This window comes from Calypte anna, chromosome 18, assembly GCF_003957555.1.
Source record: "Calypte anna isolate BGI_N300 chromosome 18, bCalAnn1_v1.p, whole genome shotgun sequence".
NCBI lineage: Eukaryota > Metazoa > Chordata > Aves > Apodiformes > Trochilidae > Calypte > Calypte anna.
The window spans coordinates 955,787-975,281 of NC_044263.1; the positions used below are offsets into that span (position 1 = coordinate 955,787).

A 19,495-nucleotide genomic window follows, 5' to 3' on the forward strand; every position below is an offset into this window, starting at 1 on the left:
CAGCCCTGGTGCCCAGCATCTGGTGAGAGCTGGCAGGGCTGGGCAATGATCTGGGCAACAAACAGGTTAAGATATTTTAAAAACTTTATTATTATTGGCCCGATGATATTTGACACACATGCTGGGAGCTGTATGGAAATCAGCACTGATAAAAAATACAGCAATTATGACCCGTATTGATAAAATAGACAATGTAATAATAATAGCCTTTCTATTAAGTAAAAAAAAAAAAAAAACCAACCCAAAAAAAACCCCTAAACAAAACCCAAACCTCTCCAAGCCACAGCTCTGGGCTCCTGCTGCCCTCCAGAGGCAGGGACCTGCGGCGCCATAGACCAAACCTGGCTGATGGGGGGGCCGGGGGATAAAAGGAGTGGAGCGGGGGGGGTCAGGACCAGCACTGCAGCCCCTGGGTGAGAGGAGAGTGCCAGGGAGAAGAACCTCCCCCCGTGCAGTGCAAAGCAAAGCCCCCTGCAATATGGGGAGGCTGCAGAAGAGTGCTCTGGGAAGGGCATCCCAGACACCCCCCACCAGGCACATCCTGCTTCTCCAAAGGCTGCAGCCCACCAACACCCCCCCATGGGTGCTGTGCCCTATGCCACTGGTGGTGCAGGGTGATGCTCCCCCCAAGGATGCAAAGAATTTGGCAAAGAGCTTGTGGGAGGAGCACTGGGGCTGGGGGCTGAGGGGGGGAAGGAGGTACAGGGCAGGTTGAGCCTAAGTAAAACACTTAAATAAAGCACTAATTGCCATCAGGGGCTTGCCTGGGAGAAGCAAATGGCAACGAGGGGGAGGGTATGGAGCAGGCACAGCAGCCCTAGATTTTAGGGCTGAAGGTGGGGACAGGTCCCAGAACCCTGTCTGCCTCCTGGGCAGAGGGGCATGGAGAGGGTTAGGCTGCCTGTGAGGGTGGGAGAAGGGCGGGCGAGTGCAGTGGGCACAATGCAGAACCACCATGGTGCAGGAGCAGCACCCCCTCCCCTGCACCAGCCCCTTCCCACGTGGGTGCATGCGTGTGTGTGGCTGTGCACACGTGTGGCTGTGCACACGTGTGGCTGTGCGTGTGTCCTCACCCCCTGTGTGTGGCAGGACACAGAACTGGGGGTGCTGAGGGGGCTGGGGAGGGAAGGGGGGGGCATTTCTCACCTCAGGGTTTGGTCTATAGACCCCAAAGGAACCAGCCCTGATTTCAAGGTTTCGCTCAGCTCCGCTTACTTCCATTTCCCTCTGGAAGCTGGAATTGCACAATTATCCTAAGCCTCAAATCAATTAAAAAAAAAACCAAAAAACCCAAACAGAACAAAACCTGGAACAAAGAATGACGAGTGCCCACCCCACCCCACCCCCCAGCTCGTTACGTCTCTTTGGCAGCAGTAACTTAAAATCACGTCAATGTGGGTTCAGTCAACAGCAAGTTTTGTTTTTATGGTGGGTTGGGGGCTTGTGGGTTTTTTTATCCTTTTCTTTAAATACAAAAATAGTCGAGTTGGTGGGTCCTGGGGGGAGCCAACCCATGCGGGGGGCAGCCAGGACCCCCCCAGCCAGCCCTCGCCATGCCACTTCCCACCACAGCAGGGGCAGGGTCCCACCAGCCCTTAGGGGGGCTGCTCCCCAAAAAGCAAAGGAGGGAGGAGCTCCCCACCCCCTCCCAAATACCCCCCAAGCTATGCTGCCCACCCCAGGCCTGTGTGGCACAAGGGCTGGCAGCAGCCCCAGCATGGGGAGCTGGTTGTGCTCAGGGCAACATCAAGCAGTGGCAGCAACTGGGAGCCCCTTCACTTGTGGCAGCTGTGGGGCAGCTGTGGGGCAGCCAAACCACCGTGAGGTGCGAGGCCAAGTGCACGGCACAGGGGGGGGACAAACACCACCTTGGGGAGCACAGATGGGTGAGAAGCCAAAGGGGGGGAACTCCACTGGGTGGGGGAGGGGGGCACACTGCAAGTGTTAGCAAGGTCAGGGCACTACCCTTTAAATGCTATAATTTTTATATATATATATATATGTCTATATATATATATGTGTGTCTATCTGTACACGCACAGCCACCCGCACACGCACGCGCCGTCACCCACCGCCTGGCCCCGGCCCGCGCCGGCCCCGCTCCCGCTGGCAGCAGCCAACATGCTCCTTCCGATAAAATCTGCCTAAAAAAATCCAGAGCGGGGGGTGGGAGCCCCCGGCTGGACCCTCCACCGGGCCCCACCGTCTTCCACCAGCACCAGCATCCCCGCTGGCTCACTCCCGGTCACCGTCTTCACTGCTGCCTGCAAGGAGGGGAGAGGTGGTGTGAGGGGGGTCCCGGCGCTCCCATGGGACACCCAACCCTTCAGAGGGATGATCAACCCCATGAGGCACAAGTTCAGGGTGTCCCACGCACCCCAGGCTCCCACCACAGACGGCACCTGGGGGATGGCAGCTCTCCAGACCCATAGGGTGTGCCAGGGGGACTCACCTCCTATGGAGTCCATGTCCGAGTCGGAGACGTGGGTGATGGAGAACCGGGATACTGGAGCAGGTGACACTGTGAACCGGGAGAACTGGATGGGCAGCACCTGCTTCTGCACCGGCACCAGCGCGGGCACGGCCGGGGTGGGCTCTGCCGGCGTCCCCGACAGCGAGGACATCAGTGATGGCTTCACTGGCATGAGGGGAAAGTCATCATCCCACTCAAAGCCGCCGCCTGTGACAGAAAGGGAGGCGTCTGAGCCCACCATTGGGGTCCCCCCCGCCTGCCCCACCACAGCCCTCACCACTCTCCCAGCCCCTTACTCTCTTCCGAGGCGTTGCCATCCGAGGAGTCATCTGAGGCACCGAGCCTGTGGGGCGGGCTGGGGGGGCTGCTGGCAACAGGGGGCTGCCCCGAAGGCTGGGGGGGCTCCGGGAAGCTCTGCTCAGCCAGCTCCCGCGTGGGGCTTTCCTGCAAAGGGGAGACAGGTGGGAAGAGACCCTCACTGGAGCCTCCTGCCACCCACCCCAGCATTGGGTAATGCCATGGGGCAGCACCCAGCGCTCAGCTCTGCCCACCCCACTGCCACCCACCTGGTCGAAGAGGTAGATGGTAACGTCGTCGTAGAAGGAGACGGCCTTCTTCTTGCGCTCCAGGTCCTCACAGAAGGACTCAGAGAGCAGGCTGGGCATCTTGAGGAGGCTGCGCAGGTTCCTGCCGCTCTGGCTCTCAGCCACCACGATGGGCACAGCCACCGGCTCCTCCTCGCTCTCCTCGCTCTGCTCCTGGATGTTGTAGCAGCGCAGTTCCTCGTCTGACTCATCACTGTCCTCCGTGTCCTCCTCCTCCTCCTCTGGCTCCTCATGGTGCTCAGGGGCAGCCGGGAGCAGGGAGAGGCCTGGGGGTGACTCCCTCCCCGGTAGCGGCGTGCTGGGACCCCCCGGCGCGTCGCCCACCCCAGTCCCCTCTGGTGGCAGCCCCGGCTGCCCAAGCCCCAGCGTGGGGGGCACAGTCTGTTCACCCCCCACTGCAGCTCCCTCAAGTCCAGGGACATTCTCGGGCACATGGATTCCCCCAATGGGCACCGGTTCACCAGGGCTTGCCAGCACGGGGGTCAAGAAGAAAGTCTTGGGTGGCACAGAGCCTGGGGGACAGGCATCACCATCAGGGTGCAGGGAGCTGCCTGGTGCTGGCCCCGTGCCAGCGGGTCGCCGATCAGTGCCAGACCCCTGACCTGTAGGACTGGCTGGGACACTGCCAGCCACTGTCTCCCTCCGGTCCCCCACCGAAACCCCCGCTGCCAGGATGTCCACTGCCACTGCAACGCCAGGTGCTGCCGGGGGGCTGCCAGGTGCCCCTGGGGGATGCAGTGAGTCCTCTCCTGGTACAGGAGCTCGCCCCAGGTCCTGTGGGGGGGATCGGGGCCCCTCCTCTGCCTCTGGGGTCCGGGACCCATCACTGTCCTCCTCATCCTTGGGGCTGCGCTCAGCCTCGGCGTCGTAGTCAGAGAAGTAGGCAGAGTCACGGTAGGGGTTCTTCTCAGCGAGGCTGTGCAGCTCGGCCCCAAGGGAGGTGGAGAGCCGCATTTCAGGGGCTGACCCCTCATCCTCACCCCCCGGCAGCCCTGGGGGTGGCTTCCCCAGCTGGCTGAAGGCCTCTGGCTCTCGGGGCTCATGGGGCTCTTTGAGGACAAACTCGGGGGACTCATTGTTCTCGGTGTCATAGCCGCTGTCGAGGGCCTTGGGCTGACCGGCGGGTGTGAAGGCAGTGGGGCTGAAAACCTCACAGGAGCTGGTGGTGGAGGGGATGTCCAGTGACTCCAGGGAGTCCGGTGTCCCAACCTGCTTCTGCAGGGACTTGAGTGCTGGGGCCGCCTCCACCCGCTCTGTGTAGTCTGCAGAGAAGTCGGTGAAGACGCCAGAGGTCAGCTCTGCCGTGTCCTCATCGCTCCCTTCATCCACGCTGGGGAAGCTGGTACTGGAGGTCTTGTCTGGTGTGTGGGCCGTGTCACCAGCGGTGCTCACACCACCCTCGGCGCCGCCGTCCCCTGGCACTGACGCAGTCAGCTCAGAGGCCTCCGGTGCAGGCTGGGCGCCATCTACACTGGGGTCGGCGGGGGGGCCAGGGTTGGGGGTGGCGGTGCCAGCCACGGTGGTGGCCTCCTCTGTCCCTGGTGCGGCTGCGGCGTGGGGCAGGGTGCTGCGGGCAGGGCTGCTCCCCTCGGCGCTCTCATCCGGGTGGGCATCGTGCTGGGCCCCGGCTGGCGGGGCTGTGCCGGGGCCCCACGGCGTGTCAGGGCTGCCAGCCAGCGCTGCTGCCTGCAAGGAGCGGCCGGAGGTTGATGAGTCACGGCCGTGCCAGGCCTGACGCTGCGGGGAGGGCGAGCGGGGTGGGGAGGAGCTGCAGGCCGTGGCAGGGGGTTGATCCTGCCGTGGGCGGCGGAAATCATGTCCCGGTGGGGACCCCCCGAGCTGGGGCTGGCCGCGTGGCACCGTGCCCAAGGGCTTGGCCATCAGCCCCCGGAAGGTGATCATGCGGCGGTAGCACCAGCTGTCGCCGGCCAAGGCCTGGCGGGAGGCCGGGCTGCCACTGCTGATGTTGTTGTTGGAGGAGCTGTTGGAGGCCCAGGGGTGCCGTGGAGACGGGGGGCTGGCACCCTGCGGTGGGCAGGGGGTCCCAGGGGGGCTGTCCTCACCCAGCTCCAGCGTCACGCAGTCCAGACTCTGCCCCGGTGGCCGCCCACCCTGGGGGGTTGCCTGTGGCTCCCCATACCCCCGGGGGCTGTAGGCGCAGTTCACGGGTGGGGAGACGCCCAGCGGGTCAGAGAAGATGCCGGGCTGGAAACCAGGGATGGCCCAGTTCTGGCTGCCTGGCTGGGGGGGCTCCTGCTCCAGCCGGTAGCCCTCGGCCCCACGGCTGGGGGATGGTTCGTAGCCCCGTGGCTCCTGCCCCGGGCAGGGGTAGGGGTAGTACTCAGCGCACTCCCAAGAGCTTTCAGCTGCCGGCGCCTGGCCCAGCAGCGGCTCCATGCTGAGGGAGACGGCGGGGCTGCTGTCAGAGTCATAGGTACCACTGCCACCACGGGCACCCTGTGCACTCCAGCAGGACGGGGGGCGCGGGGAGCCCCGCTCGCCCGAAGGGCTGTAGGTGCACATGGCGTAGTCCAGCTCAGCGCTGCCCTCCCCGGGCCCCTCGATGCGGATGTAGTACTCGCTGCCCAGAGAGGGGCTGTGAGTGCCCAGGATGGGCACCACACCAGGTGCTGGCAGGCTGGGGCAGCCCGCTGGCTTGCACTCATAGCAGGAGGGGGAGACCCCCAGGCTCAGGCGCCCGGCGGTCGTGGCCGGGTAGTAGAGCTCGTGGTAGCGGGCGGCACTGCTGGGGCTCAGGGAGCCCAGGGGTGCCTGGAAGTGCTCGGTCTTAGTGTGCTCCCACTTGTACTCAAAATTGAGGCCATGGCTGGTCTCCATGACAGTAAGGATGTCGTCCCCGTCCGAGGGGAAGCCGTCAGCTGTGAACTGCTCCAGCAGAGGGAAGGAGGAGAGCTCAGAACCGTGGTGGCTGGCACTGGCACTGCCGTTGGGTTTCATGGAGTTCCAGCGCTTCTCAAACTCTTCCTCAGCCTCCGTGGTCCCTTTGGCACAGAGGTAGGAGAGCAGGAGGTGCACCTCCTCTGCCGTCGGGCGCTGCTCCGGCTGCAGCCAGCAGAACTGCATCACCTCGTACCTGCCATGGTGAGGGGTGCAGGTCAGCCCCAGCCCCCTGCCCACTGGGGAACAAGGAGAGGGAAGGGGCAGGAGGTGGTCACAGCCCGGCCCAGGTCCTCACCAGCGCTCCGATAGTGACAGCTTCAGCTGGGGCTTGGGCAGCTTGAGCTGCTGCTCCTTAATGGCGTAGGCGAGCACTTGCCGGTCAGAATAGTGGTCGTAGGGCTGGCTGCCCAGCTCAAACAGCTCCCAGATGGTGACACCCAGCGACCTACAGGCAGGGTGGGATGCTGGGGGCACGGGCAGACTTCACCCCACTAACAGTGGTGCCAAAAACCCATCCACCGTGATGCACCGGATCCCTCTGCACCCCCAACACCAGTCTGTGCCGTGCCTGGCAGAACCCTCCTGTCCCCACCCCAGACCCCGCTGCTCACCAGACATTGCTGGCCTTGGTCTGATCCACGATGAGCAGGTTGCCATGCACCTCGTCGATGAGCTCGGGTGCGATCCAGCGCAGTGGCACCCACAGCTGGTCGGCCGTCACGAAGTAATCGTCCTGCCAAGTATGCAGGGTCAGTACGAGAAGAGAACGTCAAACCTACGCGGAAAGGACCGGCCACGCCGCAGCAAGAGCTGTCCCCAGCCCCAACACCCCCCCGGCCACCCCATCCCTGCCCCACTCTGTCTAAGCTCCCCATCCTGACCCCCAACAGCCTCCTCCTGCCTCCACTCCCTGGTTAGACAGACAGACAGACATCTCCCGTCACTGTGCCTGCAGGACCCTGACCCTGGCAGAGGGGCACATCCAGACTCTCCAGGCACTAACAGGGAGCCCGGGCTGCACTGCACTCTGTTGGGCAGGGGGCCAGGGTGCTTGGGGGGATCAAACCCCTCTCTTTGTGCTCAGGGGCAGTTGTCAGATGGGAGGGATGAGCCTGGGAGTGTACAGCTTGGTTCCCCACCATTGGAGATGGGAGATGGGTGTTTGGGGGGGGTTGCAGATCTCAGTGCAGGGCTGGTTAGGGAATGTGTGTGCAGAGCTTGGTGCAGAGCTACACTATGCACAGCAACAGGACCCAGAGCCCCCCTGCCCAGCCCCCAGCCCATTCCTCCCCCCAAACCAGCCTTACTTTGTACTTGCAGTGTGAGAGCCCGTAGTCCCCGATCTTGACCGTCAGGTCTGCAGTGAGCAGGCAGTTCCGCAGGGCCAGGTCACTGCCAAGCAAACCCCGGGGCTGTCACCGCCGCCACGGTGGCCACGGGGCCACCCACGGCCTGGGGGACGAGGGGACCCCCACGGACAGCACCGTGGCTGGTGGGCTGGCGGTGGGAGCGGGTCGGTTGTGGCTGTGCAGAGCCAGAGCCAGCGTTCTGGCTGCCCGGGGCCGGGCGTGCCGATAACCAAACACCAAATGCACAGCAGGAATGCCTGCACAGCTCCAGCTGTGCCTCTGTCCGTCCGTCTGTCTGTCTGTCACGCGCTGAGCCAAGCGGAAAGCGGGTGTCCCTGGGCAACCTGAGCCCTGGCACGGGGAGGGGCTCCCAGGGGTGCTGCTCCAGCTCTGGAGGGGTCAGGCAGACCCCTGGTGGGGCAGGGACCACCGAGGCTGGGATGCCCCTTGGGAAGCCCCACTCTGGCACAGCCAGGGACCACCTCCACCTCCCCCACCCCCACGGAGACCCACAGAGCCTGGCACGGGGTTCATCCAGTGGCCCCCGATGGCAGCACACCCCCTCCTCAACAAAATCACTGATGCTGGAGTCTCCATCTGCAACTCACTCAGCACCAGGATATTGTTGGGCAGAAGGAGCAGTGGTGGGGCAGGAACATCGTTGTCGGGGGGACCCCCACAGGCCGGACAGCCCTCCCAGCCCCCTGTGCCCCAGGCCAGCCTACCTGTGGATGTAGTTGTTCCTGTGCAGGTGCAGGACACCGCAGGCTACCTCACATGCCATCCTCTGCAGAGTCAGGGGGTCGGGGGCCATGGCCTCTGCCCCCCGGCAGCTCCGCAGGTACCCCTTCAAGTCACCCTGCCAGGCAGTGCCACTGTCACCCTCCCTGGAGCTGGGCTCAGCAGGGGCTCAGCCCTGGCACCACACAGCCCTGCCCTGCCTGCAGCCCTCTCCCCACACATCCCAGCCCCACAGCAGCACCTGGGACTCACCAGCGGGCAGAACTCCATCACCAGCAGGTACGGGGTGACCTCGGCACACTGGGCCAGGCACTGCAGCAGGTTGGTGTGCTGGAGGGCCCTGTGTGGGGCAGAGCCAGGGGGGCATGTTGGCACCACACCAAGGAGGGGGAGGCAGCCCCCCAGGAACTGTCTCCCTCCCTCCTCTGCTGCTGTGCTGGGGGATGGCACGGGGACTGCCAGGAGTGGGTACCAGCATGTCCCAGCACCCCGGGACATGCCACAAAGGGGCACTTGTTCAGCTCTGCCAGGGCAGGGAGCATCCCCACCTCAGCCCATGACTTCACTGGCTCCCAGCACAGCCCTTGTCTGCAGCCATGGAATCATTTTTGTTGGAAAAGACCTTTAAGATCACCAGAGCCAACCATTGACCTCTGAATCCCGGGCAGGTGGCTGGTGGGGCCAGCAGAGTTTGGTGGTGCCAAAAGTGTCACGGAGGGAATGAGGCACCACCCACCAGCATCACCAGTAGTACCTTGAGCAATACTGGACATACCTGTAGGGCTGTGCTTCCTCCAGGAACTGCATCTGGTCCTGCACGCTGGCACTCGCCTTCAGCTCCTTCACCACCACCTGGGTGCTGCTGATGCCCGAGTTCACCTCCCCCAGGAACACCTGGAGAGAGGGACAGGCTCATCCCCTCCATCCAAACCCCAAAACCTGACCAAACCCCAACCCCCATTTGAACCCCAGACCCCATCCAAACCCCATCTCGCCAGCCCAGGCCCCGCAAACAGCGTCCCCCCCAGGGTGTCCCCAGGCCCCCCGGTGCTGCTCACCTTGCCGAACCAGCCATGCCCGATCTCCTTCAGGTAGAGCAGGCTCTGCCGCCCCAGGTCCGCCGACTTGAGGAGCTGCACTGTAACAGAGCACATCCAGCTGCCCACCTGCCCTCTTACCCCCCACTCCCTGCCAAGTCCCGGTGTCCCCACCGTGTCACCCGGTGCCAGGACCGGCACTACCCCGGGAGGCTCCGGAGCAGCCCCCAGAGCCACCATCCCCAGGGCATCCTCCTCTCCAGGCATCTTCCTCCCAGGGGACACGGGGTACCGGTGTCCCCAAGCCGGGTGGTGGCTCCCTGCCCCTTCTCCTCCCCGGGGACCAGGGAGAGCCACGCAGAGCCCAGAGCTCTGGCATTTAGCCCCTTCCCATCCCCCCCCCAGTGCAGGTCCTGCCCCTTGGGCCCCCGTGCCAAGGGCGGGCAGCAATGGGGCCATTGTTGGGCTGCACTGCCTCGCACCACACCAGCACTGCCACACTGCTGCCATCCCAGGGAGCAGAGCAGGGTGGGAGGGGGCCGCGGATGGGTGCTCCCCACATTCCTCACCCACACACAGTTGTTTATGTGGGACCAAGGCTTGTGAGCGTCACAGCTTGGGGTTCCCACATCCCAGTAAGGTGCATGCACAGGGCTGGGGAGAGGTCACCAGGACCCTTGCACAGAGGGACAGTAGTAGCCCCTACCAGTCCTGTCCCCTGACAGCCGTGGCTCTGCTGGGGCCATCAGCAAGGGGCACCCATCATCCCCCACCCCATCCCCAGTGATGCAGGACCCCCAGCCTCAGCACATGGGAGTCCCTCAGGGACCAGCACCCGCCCCGGTTTACCTGAGCGCCCCGGCTGCTTGGCCATTGGCAGCGAGACCTTGGTGAGGGGCAGCACGTAGACCTCGGGGCCATGCTGGGGGGCAGGCGAGCCCTGGGCCGAGAGCTCCGTCACGTAGTCATCCCCCTCGGCGTTCTCAAACTCCTGGGCCAGGGGGCACACAGGGGGGAAGGACACAGCAAGCAGAGACAACTGACCCTGTGGGTCCTTTGATGCCAGCAGCCATCCCCATGCATCCCTCTGCCCATCGCTCCAACACAGTGACCCCAAAATGCCATAGCACCCGCCAGCAGACCCCCACCATGGGGCTGGCACCCCCCATCCCATTACCTGGCTGTGCCACTTGACCAGCCCCTGGCTCCTGAAAGCTGCCCGGGCGAGCAGGTAGGTGATGGTGAGCATCTTGCCCAGCCCAGCCTCATGGTGCTGCCAACCCGTGTGCCATGCACCGCAGCACGCTGGACACAAGCAGTGGCTGTCCCCAGCCCTGTACCCCTATATAAGGGGTGTGGGGGCACGAGGGGGCTCATTGTTCCCCTCCAGCACAGTGAGGTGCTCCGGCCGGTGTGGGATGGTTACACAACAGCCCCGTGTCCCCCCCTCCCTGCCCGATCCCCCTCCTGCCGCGGGCTCCACAAGCCTCCACAAAAATCCCAGCAATTAGGGAAAAAAACGTTTTCTCGGCACATTCTGTGCCTGTGAGGTCAGGGTGCCTCCCACCCCCGGGGGCGTGCGGGTGGGACCATAGCAGCCCTTAACCATGCCATGGCCTGGCCCCACACAGAGCAGACAGCCCGGCTGGGTCAGGATTTATCCCACAGTGATGCTGAGCCCCACAGCACCCAGGGAAAGCAGAGCAGGGAGTTTGGCTGGGCCAGGATGTGACCCACTGCGATGCTGAGCCCTGGCAAACAGGGGGCTGGGCTCCCCCTGAGCACCACTACCGTGTGCCAGGACACATCCTGCACTGGGGCTGGCTGCAGTGGGGGTGCTGTACACCCCAGGAGCCCCCCACTGTCCCCATGCCCCCAGCTCACCTTGAAGCCGATGTCCCCCTTCTTGCAGCACAGACAGGCCAGCATGAGGAAGATGAAGGTGAAGAGGCCCGAGAAGGAAACAGCCACCACGGCCAGCGAGGAGGACCAGGAGAGCTCACTAAGGGGGGTGCCGGCTGCAGGGACAGGAGGGGTGAGGGCTCAGGACTGGGGGGGACACGGGAGGGACAAGGCTGCGCTGATGGGTCCTGCCCAGGCAGGAGATGTGGGGGCACAGGGGGGCTCACAGGGGCTTTGGCAGGGGGAGCAGGGAGCCTAGCACCACTGTGCCCCCTCTGCTGACTCAGGATGGGTGGGGGGCCCAGGAGGGACCCCAGCACCAAGGCAGGACCCTGGTGGCACCTGCACGGAGTGGGACATAGTGCCTGTGGATGGCGGGTGACAGTGACATCCCATGGAGGGGGGGCTGCACGGGCTTGGGGGTCACTGGCATGGCAGCACCCCAAACCGTGTGCCCAGGACACGGGAGCTGGGATCAGTATCCAGGGGTACAAAACAAAGGGAATGCTTGGCACCAGGACAGGGGTTGCATCCCAAACTAGGTTGGACGCTGTGCATGCTGGAGCAGGGAAGATGGGAACCAGCTCCTGCCCTGTCCCATCCACAGAGACAAGATCCCCAGGGGAAGGGTCTGCCGGAGTCCTGCCAGCACTGCCGGGACCCCCCAGAGCTGCTCCTGCTGGCACCAACATCTTTGCCCCTGCCCTGTGCTATCCCACCCACAACCACAGCTGGCAAAACCACAGCTCCTGCCCCCAAGCCCTGGCACTGCAGCGGGCACAGGGATGGGGACACAGAGCTGCTCCAGCCAGGCACCGCATCCCCAGCTCCCCACACACCCCAAGTCCAGCACCCACCCGCCGTGTCCCCTTGGGATGACAGGGAGGGTGGTGGCAGTGGTGGCTGTGGCCCAGCTGCCAGCCCCCTTCGCAGCTGCCACATTACTATTCTGGCCAGAGCCTGCCCAAACAACCGGAGCCATTGTGGTGGGAGGAAGCCGGAAGGGCCACGGTGCTGCCAGCACAGACGGCCTCACCGGGGACCCACACCGACCAGGACGGTGCCCAGGACGGTGTCCTCATCCCCACCAGGACATCAGGCCTGGGACAGGTGTCCTGCCCTAAACCAGACCACCGAGCAGAGTGCCAAACCCCTCCTGGCACCCACAAACAACGGGGCATCCCCCCATTGCCACCCCCGCGTCCCAACCGCACTGCCTGTGCCGAGGCTTGCCACCACGCTGCTGGTGCATGACCTTGAGAACACCACCTGAAGGGCACAGAGGGTCTGGGGGACACAGCCTTGCCACCCCGGCTGTTCCCAGAAACTGCCCAGCACTGGCGGTGCCGACACCGAGCACTCCGGCTCCCGGCCCCGTGTGCTCCGGCACAGCCCGGGCGATGCCAAACGCTGCCGGTGCTGGTGGAGGAGCTCAGAGCCATCTTCTAGGGCTGGTGGATACGAAGCCGAAGCCGGGAGGAGCGGGGGTGGCGTTCCCCCTCCTTCCAGCCCGTTTCCATGGTGAACACACTTTGTACTGCCAGTGTCACCATTTTCCCTGGATAGCGGGACAGCGAGAGAGAAAATGACTCACTGAAAGGAGCCTTTTGAACGGAGCGCGGCCACAGGAGCCTTTCCAACCGGCACCGGAGCTGAGCCGGCCCTCGGCTGCTGCTCAGGAACTGGAGCTTTGCTCCCCAAACCAGCCAGCCGAGTCCTGCCTCAGTTTCCCCCTCAGTGACCCAGGGGCTGTGGCCAGCCCAGCTGCCCGGTGAACGATGACAGCCCTTCATGCCTGCAGCACAGGTTTTGGTGGGTGGTGAGAAATGGGGCATCAGTTCAGGGGCCAAAGCCTCCCAAAAGCAGGTCAAGTGCACCTGCAGCCATGGTAGCCAGAGCACAGGGAGCCATGGGACACAGGGAACACCAGGAACACCATCATGAACCCCCAGCCACGGGGGTCCTGTGGGGCTCCTCCAGCCATGGCTCTGCACTTCTTGTCCCCCCCCAGATCTCTTGTGCAGAGCCAGGATTGCTATGGGGGTCCTGCTGAGAACGACCAACTCGGTGCATCCTCCAGCCTGGAGGGCAGGGAGCAGAGCAGGATTTGGGCAGGGCTGGATCCAAACCCACAGGACCCACTGGCAGCTCCAACCACAGGCTCAGGGCACCCTGGGCAGCCCCGGCAGCCATCCCAGCCCAGGCACAGCCCTGGGATCGTGTTAATCCCCAGCTCCGTGGGCAGCTTCCAGGAAAGCAATTTTACACCCCACAGGATGAGCGCTCTGCTCACCCACACGCATCCAGGCGGCAAGAAACCATCCGCTGCCATTTAGCACAGACCCGCACGGCTGCTCCTCACCGCCTGCCCACGGCTCCAGGGGGAAACTGAGGCACTGGGAAACTGGGCAGTGGGGGACAAGAAGGATGACCCAGGCTGCTGCACCCTGGAGTCTGATGCCACCCACCAACACCCACCTCAGGATCCCGGCATGGAGCTAGTACCCACAGCATCCTCTGCTGAGGCACAAGAATCCATGCCAAAAGTGGGTTGCACAGAAGCAGCATCCTGAACCCTCTGGCCCTGGAGACCTCCCACCAGAAACAGGCAGAGCTGTTCAGGCAACTGCTCCAGTGATTAATAGATCAGTTCATTTCAAATGCAAGGCACGCTTTGTTAATCTGTTATCCTTATGTATCTTTTAATGTGGGCTTATTTAGCCAATGCAGAAGTATTTTAAAAGCATTGACTCTTGCCTCTTAATTTTGGTTTTATCATCCTGGCATGAATTAACAGTAAAAAAAATAATTAGATTGAAAAAGTAAAAAAGAAAAAAAAATTATCCATCATTTTCTAACATGATGAAATAAAAATTAGGACAGTACTAAGTGTGCAGGCCAAGCCGCATCATTATTGTGTACACACCAAGCATGGCAGCTTGATTAGAAACAAAAAAATCCCCAGTTCCTCCATCAGAGCCGGCCCTGCCACAGAGCCGGGTCCCCGTCGCCAACCACTTTCTCCATTTTCTGCGAAAACAACAATAATATAGCAAAAAAGCGTGCCGAGCCAGAATCAATCGATTATTTAAACCAAATTCTCTTGCGTGGGGTTTTACAGCAGGTCTGAGCCGGGCGCTGTGAAGCCTCCCACGCCAGCAGGTCCCGGACCCTCACCTCAACCCCGCCTCTGCCCCGCCAGCCCGGTGCCGGGATGGGTGCGGGATGGGTGCGGGATGGGTGAGCACGGCACCGGCTGAGCAGCTTTTATGTAACAGCGGGAGCGGAGCGGGGCAGCCTATTTTTATCAGAACCGCCCGGCGGCGTTACGAAACGAGAAGCTTCGGCAGCAAAGGGAGCAGCGGAGGAGCAGGGCCCCGCACAGGCAGCGGCCGCGGGACAAGCGGGCAGGGGAGTGCTCGGGGGGCAGGCAGAGACCCCCCCACCATCCTCCAGCTGCCCGGGGGGTCCCCTCCAGCAGAGCCACGCGGTGACAACACCACGAGAGTGACCGAGCCCCTGGCAGCAGCCAAGGGCACGTCCCAGCCCCAAACTGCTCAGGGGTGCAGAGGGGACCCCAGGGACTGCTGGCAATGGGCTCCTCCATGCTGCTGGAAGAGCAGGAGGTGCAGTGGCCGGTTCTGGTCCCGAGCAGAACCGTGTGCCCAGGGCACAGGAGGGAACAGGGATCGGTATCCAGGGGTACAAAACAAAGGGAATGCTTGGCACCAGCCAGCCTGGCACCCACCACACCACGCCTGCTCCCGGCCAGCCCCGCAGTGCCCAAATCACCCATCACAGCAACACTCAGAGCAGGAACCCTGGAAAACTCCCCACTTTGCCATAGCCGTGGCAGCAGGGATGAGCCGAGGGTGAGAGCGGGTCCCAGCTCTGAACCCAAACCCACCCGTGGTGGCAGAACCAGTGAGACAGGGACAAGCACTCGGTCAGGGGTACTTCAGAAAGATGAAGCTTCATGGAGGCCGAGGGGACAGCCCGGCAGCGGGACATCCCTGCCCAGCAGGTCGCTGCCCAGTCAGGCGGGCAGTGCTGCTCCAGTAACTGCGTTTGCCTACACTGGAATTTTCCTCAACTCCAGTAATTAAAACAAACCACTTTACCACGCTGATGGCACCAGGCTGTGGAGGAGCCCGCCAGCCACGGCTGCTGGCAGGGGGAAGGAATGGGAAGCAGGACCCCTGACACTCTCTGTCTTCGTCCTGGGCTGGGGATGGTGGCTCTGCAGGAAATCCTGGAGCTGCTCCTGCTTTTCCCAGTGCTGACTCCCCCCAGTCCCCCATTATCCACCATCTCCATCCCTCACCAGTCCCAAGCAGCACGGTAAATCCAGTACCAGGTCCAGGGCAAGCCGGGGCAGTCCTGTCCCCCCGCTGTTAGCCCAGAGAAGCTCCAAGCTCTGCAGATGGCAAAGGCCATCACAGCAGGGGTTGCCCAGAGACAGCCCCACGGCATGCTCTGACAGTCCCCAGGCTCTCAGGGGGATTAATACCCAGAGGAGATCTATTTTCCTGCCAGCGGGCACGCTGAGTCAGCATGGCTCGGCTCCTCTCTGTGCCAGCCCCATCACCTCCCCATGGCCACCCTGGCACGGTGTCCCATGCCGTGTCCCTGCAGGCTCGGGCACACGGCACGGCCAGGTGGGCTCTGGAGCAGGCGCTGCTGGGTGGGCAGAGTCCCCGGGCTGCTCAGGCACACGGTGTCCCACAGAGGGCTGGGAGTGCTGGGCAGGGAGCCCGTGACTCACAGCCCGCGCTCCCTCCCCCCACACTCCAGAAGTGTGGAGCCCTCTCAACCCCGGAGTATATTAATTTCTCTTAATTGGCTTTGACAGGGATCCGTATCAGCATCCCGAAGGCAATCGCCCGTGTGCACGGGGCGGGAGGGAAGGAGAGGAGCGAAGCGGCACCCCCGGGACCGGCACCTCCGGCTGCCCGGATCCGTCCCCTGCCGAGCGGGGCCCAACTGCACTGCGGAGCTGCGCCAGCTCCGGGGCTGCCAGGCTGTGCCGGGGCAGGGGGCTTGCTGCCCACCTCCGGCACCCCCACACGCACCAGCACTCAGCCCCTACACCCCCTGCCTGTGCCCGGCTCCTGCTGCCTGACAGCCCGGACAGACCCCTGGCATCTCCCATACACAGGGAAACGCGGCAAGGAGGACAGCAGCTGCGGTGCTGTGAGATGCTTCTCCCCATTGCTGTCACCTTCATCTCTGCCTGCTCCAAACCTGCCCTTCATGTTCACCCCCAGCAGCACCTTCCTCCAGTCCTCCCACAGCACTGCTGGCAGCCAGCAGCATGAGTGGTGTCAGAGTGGGAGTGTAGAGAGCTGGGGTCCCATGTTGGGGTCCTTTTGGGTGCTACAGCCCTTTGCCACTCTGGTGCCCTAAGTTCCTTCCCATCCACATGCCAGGAGGGGCAGTGATGCTGGACAAGGAACATCAACACACAGAAAGCTGTTGCCACCACATGGCCTGGGTCAGAGGATGGTGGCATGTGCCATCTGGGACCAAAAACATAGGGCTGGGGGAACTTGCTCCCTCAGCCTTGACATCTCCATCCATCCCCAGCTGCCCCCACACATGAAACCCCCAGAACACAGGGTGCAAGTGCAGATCCCACAGCCAGAGCAGAGAACAGTGACACCGCAACCAGTAACACCACATAGGCCATGACGGGACAGAGAGGGAAAAAGGGGGAAGAAGAAACAAGTGCAGGGGGAGAGAGGAGATTTCTCATTATTTTGAACCACGCTCCTGGGACGGGGAAGTGTGGGTTGGGAGTGGGGAGGGCAGCTGGGCCAGGCAGCAGGGAGAGGAAGGGTCCAGCCCTTACCCCAAACAGAGACATCTCATGTCCCCAAGCAGCTGCCATGGGCTTCACTGTGAGAGGATGGGATGCAGCTGACCCCAGAGCAAAGCTCTGCCCACCCAAGTGACACAGGGGACAAGGCACTTCTGCCCAGTGCCTCCAAGGTCACAGTGCCTCCAGGGCAGAGAGTGGCCACCCAGTTCCCACGGGAATCCAGGGGTATCTGGGCTCAGGGCTGGCAGAGCGGCTGTGCCTCAGCATTGGGGTGGATGGATGCTCTGCTGGTGGCTCCAGCTCTCTGTGCTCCTCACGGGAGTGTCTCCAGGTCTGAGACCTGTGGATGGACGCAGCAAGATGGGAACCATGAGGCCACCAGGCTGGGACACTTCCCCGGGCCCCCAGCTCTGGAAGCGAATGTATCTCCCCACCCAAGCAACACAGAGGTCCGGGCATCCAGCAGAGCCCAGCACAGGTGCATCTCATGGCCGAGCCAAATGGCTTCACCCAAAACAGAAGCTGAGTCCAGAGCAGGGGCTGCAGTGGTCAGAGCATCCCCTTGGCACCTCCACCCCAGGTGACACCACTGTCATCATTCCCCACTACCAGCACAGCCCATGGCCCAGCCTCGGTGGCTGCAGCTGCCCACCATCCCTCCCCGGGGGCTGCAGGGACAGGGGGCCAGGAGCATCCCTATTGACCCCCTGTAGCCCCCGTGTCCATCCCGTGCAGCGGGGTCACCCTGCCCCGCACAGCGCTGCCTCCTCTGCCTCGCTGGCACAAGCAGACCCCAGGGAAACGGGGCTGGCGCAGGCAGGAGGTGATGCCAAACAGACAAAATCAACAAAGCCACGAAACAGAGAACATGGTTTGTTCCCCCCTTTAACTCCTTTCCTCCAGCAGTGCCGTGGGCGGCAGCCGTATGGCAGCGGCAGAGCCCTGGGCCCGGGCTGGCAGCACCACGGTGACAGGCAGCGATAGCAACCTCCTTGCAGGGGATTTTTTTAAATCAAAGGTGCCCTGCAAATCCCCAGGGTGACGGGAGCAACACGGCAATGAGCGCCTCAACGAGAAACCAGAGCAAAAGCCCACCGGAGGCTGAGGGCGGTAAACAGGGCTCGGCTCCCACCGCTACCGCAGTTTTGATGCAAATAAAGAGGTTTCCTCCCAAACAGAAATCAAAACTGAGCAGGCTTGGGGACAAAGTCCCCGGCAACGGGGATGCGGTTTGGTGAATCTCAGCGTCGTTCGTTTTTAAATCCCCCCCTCCCCCTGGATTCAGCCCCTCCGCAGCCGCCAGCCCCAGGGCCACGGAGCGGGAGCAGCTCGGGAAGGAGGGACCGGGAGGGATGCGGGAGCGCGGCATCCACAGCCAGAGCTGCCACCGCATCCCCCCCGGCCCGGTTTTGCCTCCCTGTTGGTGCCAGAGGAGGTGCCGGCAGAGCCCGGGTACCCCCGTTTGCCCGCTGGACCCTGGCACCGTTTTCACCCGGTTTGGTAAACAAAGAGCCGGTACCGACCCCGTCGCCAGAAACTACCAGACAACCCTGGGTGGCTGCTGCGGGGGCAGCGGGTCCCGCGCAATAAGGGGTCCCCAACACCCCGCACCCGGGGGGGCCTGGGGGGGGGGGGGCGGCACGGGGTAAGCGTTGGCCGCTGGCATTTAGGGAAAGGAGGGGAAAGCAGAGGTGGGGGGGAGGCCGCTGCGGCAGCCCCCAACCACGCACACACAAAAGCCGTTCCCGCTCCGCTCCCGCAGCATCTCCCTGCAGCGGCGACGCGGCCGAGGCCGGGAGACGGCGCCTTACGTAACCGCCTGCACCCCAAAACACCGTTCACACCCCCCCAGCCCACCGCAGAGCCCCTCCAGCTCCCCAGCCCAAGCAGCCACCACTACCCCCCCAGCGAGCCAGCGGCGGGGGGCTCAACCCCGGGCACCGTCTTCCTCCCGGAGTCTCCCCATCACCGCTCCCCTCCCTCCCTAATCCCACCACCGTTATCCCCGGAGCGATCACCCCCTCCCCAGCCCAGAGATGCCTCCAGAGCCGGAGCAGCCCCCGGGATTCCTCCGCACCCTCCAGCGCCGGGGGAGAACAAAAATGCCGCCCCGGTTTGCGGCAAGCGGTCCCCGCACCGAGCCGGTTCATGGCGGCAGAGTCGGGGTCGCGGTTGGCTACCAGCAAGGCAGACCCCCCTCCTCCCCCCCTTTCCTCCCCGGGGACAAAGTGACATTTCACGGCACCGGGGGATGCACCGCTTCCCGGTGAGGCAGCGGGCACGGCACCGCGGGGCTGAGCTGGGGGTGGCGGGAGGAACGGGGGGGTGGGGGTTTCTCGGGGCGGGGGTCCCGGGACTTGCGGCACTCACCGGGGTCCAGGTGGGAGCTGAAGGCCAGGCTGGGGCTGGGGAAGGCGGCCGCCATGGCGGCGGGCGGCGGCGAGGAGGGCCATGGCGCGGCGGCGGGAGCCTGAGGGCCGCCGGCTGCCGCTGGCCCCGCGCTGGGCTCGGCGGCGGCTCCTCCTCCATGGCGGCAGCCGCGGCCCCGCGCCCCGAGCCCCGGGGAGGGGCCGCGCCGCCGCCCAGGAGCGGGGGCTGCGGGGGCGGGGGGCGGCAGGTGGAGGAGCTGCAGAGAGGGGACCGCAGTGGGACACACAGCTCCTCCG

The 19,495-nt window shown here is 63.7% G+C and overlaps 1 protein-coding gene across 1 annotated transcript; it reads right to left on the minus strand.

Annotated features, from left to right (window-relative positions):
* Window positions 1-66: 66 nt before the first annotated feature.
* On the minus strand, window positions 67-19,275 carry AATK (apoptosis associated tyrosine kinase). Its single transcript, XM_030462026.1, has 15 exons — window positions 19,200-19,275; window positions 10,991-11,124; window positions 9,956-10,097; window positions 9,128-9,207; window positions 8,845-8,963; window positions 8,322-8,409; window positions 8,054-8,187; window positions 7,287-7,371; window positions 6,591-6,712; window positions 6,275-6,424; window positions 3,040-6,172; window positions 2,770-2,917; window positions 2,453-2,680; window positions 2,073-2,264; window positions 67-1,234 (listed from the first exon to the last, which is right to left on the minus strand). The coding sequence occupies exons 1-14, from the start codon at window positions 19,252-19,254 to the stop codon at window positions 2,236-2,238; spliced, it is 4,647 nt and encodes a 1,548-aa protein (XP_030317886.1). The 5' UTR covers window positions 19,255-19,275; the 3' UTR covers window positions 67-1,234; window positions 2,073-2,235.
* Window positions 19,276-19,495: the final 220 nt, after the last annotated feature.

Coding starts and splice junctions, on each gene's coding strand:
- AATK (XM_030462026.1), bottom strand. CDS start 19,254: ATGGCGGCCGCCTTCCCCAGCCCCAGCCTGGCCTTCAGCTCCCACCTG. Junction 8,964..9,127: donor GGCATGGCTGGTTCGGCAAG/GTGAGCAGCACC, acceptor CCCTCTCTCCAG/GTGTTCCTGGGGGAGGTGAA. Junction 2,918..3,039: donor CCATCTACCTCTTCGACCAG/GTGGGTGGCAGT, acceptor TCCCCTTTGCAG/GAAAGCCCCACGCGGGAGCT.